The 11,238-nt window shown below is 43.8% G+C and overlaps 1 protein-coding gene across 1 annotated transcript in view; it reads left to right on the top strand.

The window, feature by feature from the left end:
* The first annotated feature begins 880 nt into the window (after window positions 1-880).
* mpdz (multiple PDZ domain crumbs cell polarity complex component) overlaps window positions 881-11,238 on the top strand; it is a 40,985-nt gene continuing 30,627 nt past the window's right edge. Inside the window, exons 1-11 of the mRNA XM_019877430.1 lie at window positions 881-982; window positions 3,501-3,587; window positions 5,406-5,572; window positions 7,101-7,220; window positions 7,444-7,583; window positions 8,038-8,188; window positions 8,327-8,449; window positions 9,356-9,547; window positions 9,631-9,745; window positions 9,891-9,987; window positions 10,629-10,836. Of these exons, the coding sequence (XP_019732989.1) occupies window positions 3,572-3,587; window positions 5,406-5,572; window positions 7,101-7,220; window positions 7,444-7,583; window positions 8,038-8,188; window positions 8,327-8,449; window positions 9,356-9,547; window positions 9,631-9,745; window positions 9,891-9,987; window positions 10,629-10,836 (1,329 nt within the window). The 5' untranslated portion in view covers window positions 881-982; window positions 3,501-3,571. The remainder of the gene's footprint in view (window positions 983-3,500; window positions 3,588-5,405; window positions 5,573-7,100; window positions 7,221-7,443; window positions 7,584-8,037; window positions 8,189-8,326; window positions 8,450-9,355; window positions 9,548-9,630; window positions 9,746-9,890; window positions 9,988-10,628; window positions 10,837-11,238) is intronic.

The raw sequence follows: 11,238 nt of genomic DNA, 5'->3' as shown, positions 1-11,238 counted from the left end.
CTAGTTGTCCTCCCAGAGAGGAGATCGCGAGGAATAAGTCATTCGGGTGCAAAAGACGGATGTCGTTTCGCTGATATCGGTGATACTAAGTAAGCCATTATCGAAGGCGTCGCAAATTGCCTTCAAAATTGACGGCGGTGACAATTTGGTTGTGGTTGTGTGACATTTGGATTTGGGGGTTTTAATGGCATGGAAATGCAAGTTTTTGCTTTATTACAGAACGAATTTGTTGTTTCCATTTCTTCTCCACATCATGACAGGAATCTTTTCATAAGCATAATTAGAATCACACCAGCACATATTTAAGTTGGATTTTAAACACATAAAGCAATAATGTGCAAAATATTACAAAAATATTGAACAAAAAATGGATCAAATTATTAAAATATTCGACAAAATATGATTAAAAAAATGTAATGAAAAGGAAAAAGACAATATTGGGGAAAAATACATTTATCCGCCTGTCTATGTCATACTTCCTGTAGGTGGCCATGACTCGAAACACTGTATATCATTTAATTGCATCTGCTTTAAATTCTGTTGGATCATGTCATTGGTGTGTGTTTTATCTTTCTTCATTCAAATACACAAATATAAAAAATGGTTGTTTTGCGGGGGTGGCCAATAGAATGAATAGAGTCATGGCAATTCCATTCATTTCTAAGAGGAATTCTGAGAAGATGGTTTGAGAAACGAGTATTTTTGAGTTCCGAGCGCAGCCACGAAACGAATCAAAGTCGGAAGTCAAGGCGCATCACGGCAGGCTTTGCAGGGAGCAAACGCCGCCACCAGGGGGAGCCTTAACCCCAGAGACTCAGCCCTCCGCCCCTGCCGGAGCGTGTCTCTCTCTTCGCTAAGCGACCGCAGCAGGATCGGGTTACGCTACGCCCCCTTTGTTTATTAAACCCGGGTCAGTGAGCCGTTAGCCGAGGGACTATACGTGCTCGCGTCGGAGACCGTCCGCGGGGAAGCGAATATCCATGTAAGTAGATATGTGGTGGTTTATCTCCAAAATACGCATTTCCGAATGCGGCTTTCGCTCTGACGACGCCGAGAGTTGATCCGACAACACGACGAATTGAGTTTCAAGTGCGCTTTTACTCTGATTGTGTCAAGTGTTTTTGCTCGGTTTCATAGCTCTGTAGCGGTAATGCAATCAAAGTTAGTCCCGAGTTTTGTTTACACGGCAGCCTGTTGCTTTTCTCGCCACGGATCGGATGAGACTCTGGCCCGGGGGAGGAGGAGGAGGGAAAAGGAGGAGGAGTCGAGAAAAGCGGATTGTCTTCGCTTACTCTGCAACATTGGAGCTGAGTAAACGTTGATTGTCGCACACACGGCCGCGTCCGTCACCGTTTATTTAGAAAACAAGAAGAAAAGTACCAAACGTCGTCTTTCGGACTTCACTCCAGTGCCTGCAGCGAGCTAATGAGTAAACGGTCCTCGATGGATCATTGTTAGGTTGTCATACTCACGTGTCATCAGTGTTTGTTTCACGTCATTATTCCCATTAAACAAATCGTGTGAAACAACATGGAGAAAAGTACAGCGCCGCATATTACAGTATATGGCATACTGGATAATACATTGACATCATTCCTGTGATTCATACCCCACGGGTGGGCCGTACGGGGTCATTCTCACCCCACTTGTGGCACAGGTCTACAAAAAGAAACCTTTTTTCACCCCCATCCTAGGAGCGGTTTTAAAATAATGTTGAGTGATTTATCAATTCGACATTAAGAATATAAAGGGGAAAAATGTTTTGATTGATGGCCAACAACAGCCTACCACATTCTGCTTGAAAATTATGTTTGGTGTACAGGCCTATGCGGGAATCGATGCTTCAATGTTAGCGTGAACGAGTTTTTCAAAGTGAATCTTAAATTTTTTTATTGCGTGGCATTGTGTAATGTGGCATCATATGGCTTTAAAAATATGTATGTATTTGTAAATAACGTGAACCGAGGACACTGGTAGATTGGCACACGGGACACCGTATAACTCAACATAAGCGTGAGAAAAAAATAGCGTACGTCACTTAATGTCACCAAAATGTATGTGGACATTTCTACGTATGCTCACATCAACCTCAAAAAAGGTCACGACAATCACCACAATATTTTGTAATTTATGTACAAATTGTTTTCCTGATTAAGAGACCTATAGTAAGCATCAGTAGTGTATGGAGAAGAAAAGGCTAAACCCATAAAACCGGGACTATGTAATCTTATCAGACGGGGTCATGTGCGCATCGGTAGACACATATATTGTTGAAGACTGATCACAGTTTTCGGATGTTAGGCAACGTTTCGCGTTCGTACATTATCGGTTTAGTCTGCCTCTGGTACAAGTGAGAATGGACTTATTACATTCGTGTTGGCAACTTTTGGCCATTTGAATCTGTTTCATAAAAGAAACCAAGGGAGCCACAAACCCTGTGGACATCTAAAATGAAGATGAAATTTGTTTTCCTTTTTTTCTTTTTTTTTAATTTCTGCTGAAGACTCCCGTTGAACCATGTTGGCCGTTATGCCAGCGCATATTGCACACGGCCACGATATTACCGATTACATCAGCAAACAATGTTCGTATAATCGAGTTACAATGACGTAATCCAATCAAAAGCAATGGCTCGGAACTAAAACTTGTAGAGTACTCTGAAATCTACAATGAAACATCTACACTCTAAAAGAGTCAACTAAATAAAAATTTACATCTTAACGGATGCACTTAAATTCATCCACTAAAACACAGGTGTCAAACTCAAGGCCCGGGAGCCAGATCTGACCTCCCACATCATTTTATGTGGCCTGCGAAAGCAAATCAAACATGTCAACTTTCATGATGCTTGCTAAAATCTGTACCAAAATTCATATTCTTATACATAATAAATACGAGCGAAATTGGAAGCATTTTCTTTGTTGCCAAACCCCTCATTCCAGTGACTTTAAAGGACAGTTGAATGAACGGTTACCCTTGACTTCTTTATATGGGTTCAGTCATAACAGCCTCTCAAGGGAAACGGTAACTAAAACGTGGCTTCTGACTAAAATGTGTTTGACACCCCTGCTGTAGGGTATTAATAATAATTGCCCATCCCCCACACCCTTTAAGTCTGAAGTCTGGGGACGGGTCTGATGTAATTGTGTGCCGTATACAGTACTGTGAAAAGAGGGATAGAGCTGGCCAACGACTGTAGTTACAGGCACTCCAGCCGATGTCTGTTTCATACACAGGAAAAGGGCAATAAAGCGGACAATTGCACAATCAGAGACTCCAGTCAATGTGTTACACGAACGAGGACCAACCAACAACTGTATGAACGGCGACTCTGGGCTTTGCTACTGCTCACATATAGACAGAATAGAGTCATCAGTGACTCCTCAATGTCTCTTCCAGTTAATGACCCAATGAAGAGTTCCACCTCCCAATGCCTATGTCGCGCCCTCGACCAAAAACTTCTTCCATTGTCGCCGCTAACGTTCCGTTTTGCTTTGCAGGCCTTGACGAGCGGATCGAGTGTGAAATTGCTTTTAATGGGCAGAAATCCCGCCCGGCCGGAGCTGTTAAAATGATTGAAACAATGGGTGAGTCGATATTGTTCTTAATGGAAGCCTAATGCACTCCATGGAGTCATTGCGCGGCAAAATGATGATCCTAACCGTTAAGCGTTGACTTCCATTTGTCAAACGTTAACGTCAGCATGAACACAATGCGGTCGCACGACTGCCGTCCTTCTCACTCGAACCTTTTGTCCGCCCACTCGAGCGCGGCCAATTGGATGTGTTTCGAATAGGATTACCTGTCTGGTTCCCGAAGAGAGGATAAACATGCTGACGCCGGGGTGCTGTCGACAGCCTTTGTTCAAACAACAACAAATCCTCACTTGAGACCCCGCGCATGCCCCTTTAGGTGACGGTCACAGTGGGCGAGCGCGGGAAATTGCTTCATTTTCTGTCCACATGACAGTGGAGCGTTGCCAATGAGGCGCTTTCGCCGGCTCTGGCAGACACACACAAGATTTGTTTCATTTCCTCCACCATTTTGCCAATGGGTACAATAGCATTGGAAACGTTGTTGTTTTTCCTCATGTTGAAAAGAAAAACACACGAGTGGCCAACAGGGACTGAATAGGGACTCCAGCCGAGGTCCATTTTGTAAACAGGGCTCATCCGTATCTATAAAACTGACGGCAAGAAGAGTGACTGAAAACCTGAATAGTGACTCGAGCCAACAACTGCATGAATGGCTTGATCTTTTTTTTTCTGCCTAATGTTGCAAGCAAGAAGTTTTCTTACAAGTAAGGTAGCAACTAAGTTTTAACAAGCTGTTGATTATTTTGGAGATTCATCGATGAATTGGCAAAAAAAAAAAAAAAAAGTTTAGAAGTTTTTTCTCCCCCTATATTCAAGCTGAGGGCATTATTTCAAAATCTAAGTGCAGAAAATACTGTAAAATTGATGATTCAGCAACTGATCTGTAAAAATCGAGAAAAATGTTGATAAAACATGTTTTGATCACAATTTGATTCAACACAATGATAATTAGTCTGGTTTCGTGGATGACGAGAGCAGATTTACTTTTGAGCAGCTGAAAGCCAAAAAATCTGGACAATTTTAAATAAACAAGGTCTCTAAACGACTCATCAAGTTACAAAGTATTTAGAGATTAATTTGATAACATTGACCCCCAAAAAATTGAGTGCCAAATATATTTGAATCGTTTCTGGGTAGTTTTGGGCTGCTGAATGCGAAAATGACATCCCTTTTTTTTTTTATTGGCTCTAATTTTTGAGCGATAGATATTTTTAACAACGAACTGATAGCTAATTAACATGCATTGACAATTTAAGAAATGAACTTTAATCGTTACAAAGAGTCGCGTTTGTGATTTCACGTTGCCCGTTTTTGCATTTGTTGACTGCTAGGATTTCCTCATTTTCAGAATTTTTGCTTGATTTTCACATGAAACATGATTTGCCGATCCAGTAGAAGGCTCTGCTCTCGACTGCCGTCTTTCACACTGTCGCGCCAAAAATGAAAGGAAAAACCGTACGGACGCGCAGTATCATAATTTGCTACTACTTTGTTTAAAAAAACAACTATAGAATACCTAATAAATTTGAGCCAAAGCGGAAAAAAATGTCGTTTTCCAATTCAGCAACCTAAAAAATCTTTTTTGATGCCAAAATCAGTGTTGACCAGTGCAATCAATTCGTCGTCGATTTATTAATTGCATCTCCAAATCCGAGTGAATTTCAGAACCGCGATTGTCTTTTGTGATGTTATCATTTCAACAGGGCAAATTGCTATTCCTGTCCCCCAAATGAGTAAACGCAATGCGCCCGTGTTGTGTCCTCTTTCTCTCCCGGCCCGTCACTGAAATATGCGACGGGCGGCTCTCAGACACACAGCGTGCCTTGCAGGCGGTGGAGCGGCTCCAGGCCAAGCTGAAGGAGCGGGGGGAGGTGCCCACCGAGGAGAAGCTCAGCCTGCTCAAGTCGGTGCTCCAGAGCCCCCTCTTCCACCAGATCCTGGCCTTGCAAAAGTCCGTGCAGCAGCTCAAAGAGCAGGTGACAGGCTCCGTTTGGGATGTGGGACTTTTGAGGGGTGGGGGGGGGTGCCGACCTAGCTCCAGCCAGCAGGTAGAAGACTGCAATGTGTTTCTTGGCCACAAACTAGTATTTTATATGCAATTTATACAAGGTGGGGGGGGGGGCACCAACCCCATCACCCCCCACCCCCCACCCACGCCACTGCTTCATGCTTCATTACACGGCCAAAGAGAAAAGAAGAGAACGCTTTATCCTCCTTGAGCAATTGTTGATCTGAGTGGCGCATGCTTATCTTACACAAGTCACAACGTCGACGCTATCGAGAGCTGAACATTATCGTAGCAAGAAAAGAGTTCTTTAAGGGGGCCGCAGGAAGCCGAATGAAAATATGCGAGCAATGCAGTGGGAGGCGAGAGGGTGGGCCAGCTTCTCAGATGAGATGAGCAAAGAGCTGCGCTGTTTAGATTCCTTCAAAGTAACACTTGAAAAGCAATCCATCGGGCCTCGGTCAGCCCGCGTAGCTATGGCAACAGAAAAAAAAAAAGAAAAAGAAGAGGCCGCTGGTTGTGTGTGAAGTGGGGCGGAAACAATTGGTTAGATATGCAAGAACCAGACTGGAACTTTAATCCTCTTAGTTAGCCCGTCCAACAAAGCGCATGCATTTTAGCAGCATGCTACGCTAACGTCGGCCAGGCCGGTGAGGTATTTTCAAGTAGCTCGCAGCACTCTGGTAGTCGGGTAAATGACACACAAATGGCTTTAAACAAGGGTGGGCGACCATTTTCTTGTGAGGAAGGAAATTCATGTTGTATTTTATGAACATTCGTCAGATATGTTTTTGAAGCTTACATGAAGCACTTGTTAGCATGGAATAAGTGATTCAGACCAATGTCCACTTCAGGCCAAGGACTGAAAAAAAAAACGCTATGTGTATGAGATCCTTTTGTTGGGGAATAAACATTTTTTTATGTACTAGGCATACACAGCCAACATTATTTCAGTTCATCTGTCACAGCAGTCATTAAAAAGAAGCACACTGAGTCATCCAGATGGCCCGCGACGATAATAGAAATATTATATTTGGAGTCTTAGAGCCATTGTGGGAAAAGCAGCCATAATCTTCTGAAGGATTATGCGGCTTTTGATGCGGCTCATCATAGAGGATAACGAGCCTCGGGATGCGGAATACTGGATTGGAAGATCATAGCACTCGCCAAGCATCCAGACAGCAACGCCATCACGCTGTTTAACTCGTTCAGTGTTGTGGACGTTTATATTTCACAACCGGGCACTGTTTTCTGACATCACACCGATTAATAAGTCTATTTTTCAATTGGCAGCTGGGGAAGGAGGACCGGCTTGTCTGTCCAATTCAAGCGTTGACATAACTGTAATGTCAAGCGGATGCCAGTAGATGGCGGCATTAAATCGCTTTGGATTGGAGACGCAACAAAGTTATGTGTGTGTGTGTGTGTGTGTGTGTGTGTGTGTGTGTGTGTGTGCGTGTGCGTGTGCGTGTGTGTGTGTGTGTGTGTGTTCCTCACAGGGCGGGGGTGATCGCATCACAGAAGCGCAACACAACGGCAGCCATGTGGCACCTTCGGACATCTGCGATAGCAAACCCACATGCGATCAACTGGATCAGATTATTCAGACAATGGCGCAGGTAGAAAGCACCATCTTTTGATTTAAATCCGTTTCGTTTATGCTCGATGGAATTCAAAGGCAAGCCACACGAGCAGACTTCCGAAGACTAAACAGTCTACGGAAAGTGACTCTGGATAATGTCCATGTCCTGCAAACGATTCGACAAAGATGAACCCGGGCCAAAGTGGCTACATAAGTTTTGATAGGGATGCTGAAATGTGGACAAAACGTATGCGCCGCAGGGCCGCTACGTGGCATACGTGGACTTGCAGAAGCCAGCGTCGGGAGGTCTGGGATTCAGCGTGGTGGGCTTGAAGAGCGAGAACCGAGGGGAGCTCGGCATCTTCATCCAGGAGATCCAAGCGGGAAGTGTGGCTCACAGGTATGCGAATGCAGTCAAGTCTTCACAACCGATACACTCTGACATCGTTTCCATCAGCAACATGAAATTTGATTTTGACACGTTGATCATAGGTCGGGCCACAAAAAAAAGCCTCAAGAACCCGTGCCGGGAAAGTGGCGGCCATTTTAGAATCAATTTGGCCTTTTCCGGGTGTCCTCTTCCAATGCCGACTTTTCTCCAACGTGGACAAAACTGAAATGTGACGCCGGATTGCAAAACAAACGTGGGTGGAGCATGGTTCCACAAAAAAAGTGCAGCCAGGCTTTTTTAGGCCATGAAATGGAAGTAGTGACCGAGTTTGATGACTGGCCATGAAACCCAAAAACTGTTACGACGCATCTCTTGTGAGCCAAATATCGCCAGTGGTTCCCCACTCCGGTTTCATTTGGTATAGAGGACACCGCGACATGAGTTTTATTTTCCTCCACTGCAGCGATGGCAAGTTGAAGGAAGCCGACCAGATTTTGGCCATCAACGGCCAGCCCCTGGACCAGACGGTCACCCACCAGCAGGCTATCGGTATCCTACAGAGAGCATCTGAGAGGGTGCAGCTCATCGTGGCCCGGGGACCCATACCTCAGCTGGTAAGTGCCGCCATGTCCCACACACCCTCTGGCACACGAGACTCGCTAACCAATTTGGTTTCAAGGTGGCAGGAGCACTGAAATGTACAAAGCTGCTTCGCGCTAACGTTGGTTTTGAAAGTATCCGTTGTGATCTAGTGGCAGCATGTGGAGACGATCGAGCTGGTCAACGATGGTACCGGCCTGGGTTTTGGTATCGTTGGAGGGAAGACAACCGGCGTGATTGTGAAAACGATCCTTCCTGGAGGCATCGCCGACCAGGTGATGGCGCTTGATTCAAAGCTGAATTACATTTACAATCGCAAGTCTTCTGTATATGAAAAATTTGAGATTTTTTTTTGTTTTTCAGTTTAACCTATAAAAGCTTGCACAATACTGATTTTACCATGCGTTTTAATTTATAGCTATGATGTTTCAGAAGAAAAATCCACCTGTTGCTGAGCTTAACCCCGATATATTACCATCTTAGATATTTTGTTTTTGTTAGATATTTTCTGGGGCTCAGATGAGCCTCAATTGGAATAAAAAAATAATTATTATTATTCAAACCCAAAAAATGAGGTCAGAGTTACAAAAAAAATGTCATCCAGAAACATCTACACGCAACTCTGGCTTAACATACGACGGAAAAATTTGTTGACCAGTGTAATCAGTTAACTGAACTATTTTTAAAAATAAAATGCACAAAAATCATAAAATATGCAATTACATTCAACATGAGAATTGTAACTCTTGTTTTTTGAGCATTTTTTAATCCATAAAATTAATCAATTGTCATTAATTTTTCATAAACTCATCTCGGAAGATAATTGGTTTGTGCGTTTATTGAAAAAAAAAGATACATATGTAAAATAAACACATGGTTATGCAGACCTAGCATGTCTTTAGTTTATAAAATAATTGTGGTTCATTCATTGCAATAAAAAATGCATTATTATTGTATTACAATGCTAAAATTAGAATCATTTATTTTATGATCAAAATTAACTCTTCCACATATTTTCCATACACAATTTTAAAAAAATGTATTGGATGATTTTTTTTTTTTTATTCCTCATCTAAAAATAAATAAACAAATAAACGAATGAATAAATAAATAAATACTTTGCCCGTGCCTGGTCTACGGTGATTCCCTAATTGATCTTTTACACATTCTTGGGCCTGAAGGACGGCCGCTTGAGAAGCGGCGACCACATCTTAAGGATCGGGGACACTGACCTGTACGGGATGGGCAGCGAGCAGGTGGCGCAGGTGCTGCGGCAGTGCGGCAACCGGGTGAAGCTGGTCATCACTCGGGGCCACGTGGACGAGAACCCCTCCGTCTCCGCGTCCACGCCGGCGTCGCACCCCGCGGACAAGGTCGGCGTCCGTCGGAGAGCAGCATTGGCGTCCGTATCGCGCGGCCACGCCCCTGTGCTAAAATTGCCCAACCCTTTTCACAGGGCGAGGAGAAAGAAGAAGAAGAAGAAGAAGAAGGCGCGTTTGATGTGAGCCTCATCAAGAACACACAGGGGCTGGGGATCACAATTGCCGGTTATGTCGGGGATAAAAATGCAGGTGAGCAGTATTGATTGAACCAAAACTGACCCGTTGCAGAAAATTGTAGCTTAACAATACCGTACAGTACTTTTGGGACATTTTATCGGAATAAGTTGAAACCATATGGGAGGGGTAAAACTATTTCTGTCCTTCGTTTTCTCAGAGCCCTCCGGTATTTTCGTCAAGAGCATCACAAAAGACAGCGCTGTAGATCAAGACGGTCGTATTCACGTGGGAGACCAGATAGTGGCTGTAAGTACCTGAGCAGGCACCAAGGCTTTCTTCGAATTGCTGTGTTTATTGTTAAACCGACCGAATCATAACTGGCCTTTTGGGGGCCCACAAGGAGGGTGACAAATCTTAATTTTTCGCCCACGTTGTTGTTTGTGGGTGTACAAGTAGCCCCTGACAACATTTCCACTGATTGACAGGAAATTAGATGTACGTGTATATGTCATGAAAAATATGCAGTAACCTGCCTGGAAGTAAACAGTCATTTTGTTTGAAGAAGCCATTTTCTGGGGCTCAAATGAGCCTCAATTGGACGGCGCAAATGCATAGAGCCACATTGTAACGCTTTTTTTTTTACCACAACTTGGTACCACCAAAAATGGCTTCATGTCGGACCCTGCTTGGAGTTAAATGATTTTTTTGTTTTTCAATATCAATCTGGTGACTCATTCACCTTTTGCGAGTGCTGCAATCATTTAGCCCCTCCACCCCAACCCTTAAAAAGGTCAACGCGAATTACTATCACTAATATTAACAATATATGTTATGTGGGAAATGTTTTACAGTATGTGAGCCATCGATAGGGAGCAATGAATCCATTCAGTCTGTGGATTTGCATAATTTTGAGGAATTAACAATTCATGGCACATTTTTCCTGGGAATATCAAAGAACCAACCAACAGGCCGTGGAAGTCCTCCGCCACACGGGTCAGGCCGTCCACCTGAAGTTGATTCGCCGGGGATTCCGGCCCGATGAGATTCCACCTGCTGTGGCCCCCGTCGTCACCATCCTGCCCCCATCAGCGGCGGTCCTGAAGGAGCTCGACATGGAGGGACCGACGGAAACTTACCAAGGTAGGCTCAGGCTGCGGGTGCAAGCAAGTGTTTTGTTCCAATTTTCGCATATTTCTATTCTTTTGGTCGGAACTACATTTTTTTTAAAGAATACGGCATATCCACAGTTTTGTCTATTTGCTCAAACTTATTGCTCTGGCTTCATCTCGTGGCATCATAGTGTCAAAGACGTATGCTGAAGTGAGTTGAGTAGTTTCATTTTGACATTGGTAGCGCTTTGCTGCCACCTTGTGGCTGCAACACACAACTGCAAGCTATTTTGAGGCCATTAAAATATATATATTTTTCTGTTCGGGGCATGGCTTAGCGCTCTTTCAAATAGTGAAGATTCATGGCTAAATCATTGTGAGGTTAAGTTAGTTCAAGACGTTCAACGGGAACATTCGCACTGCCGATACATTTTGGGTGTCCTGGATGGTCCACAA

This window comes from Hippocampus comes, unplaced genomic scaffold (assembly GCF_001891065.2).
Source record: "Hippocampus comes isolate QL1 unplaced genomic scaffold, H_comes_QL1_v1.1 scaffold143, whole genome shotgun sequence".
NCBI classification, from domain to species: Eukaryota; Metazoa; Chordata; class Actinopteri; order Syngnathiformes; family Syngnathidae; genus Hippocampus; species Hippocampus comes.
The sequence above is the reverse complement of the archived record's forward strand: the minus strand, read 5'-3'. Positions and strand labels throughout refer to the sequence as shown.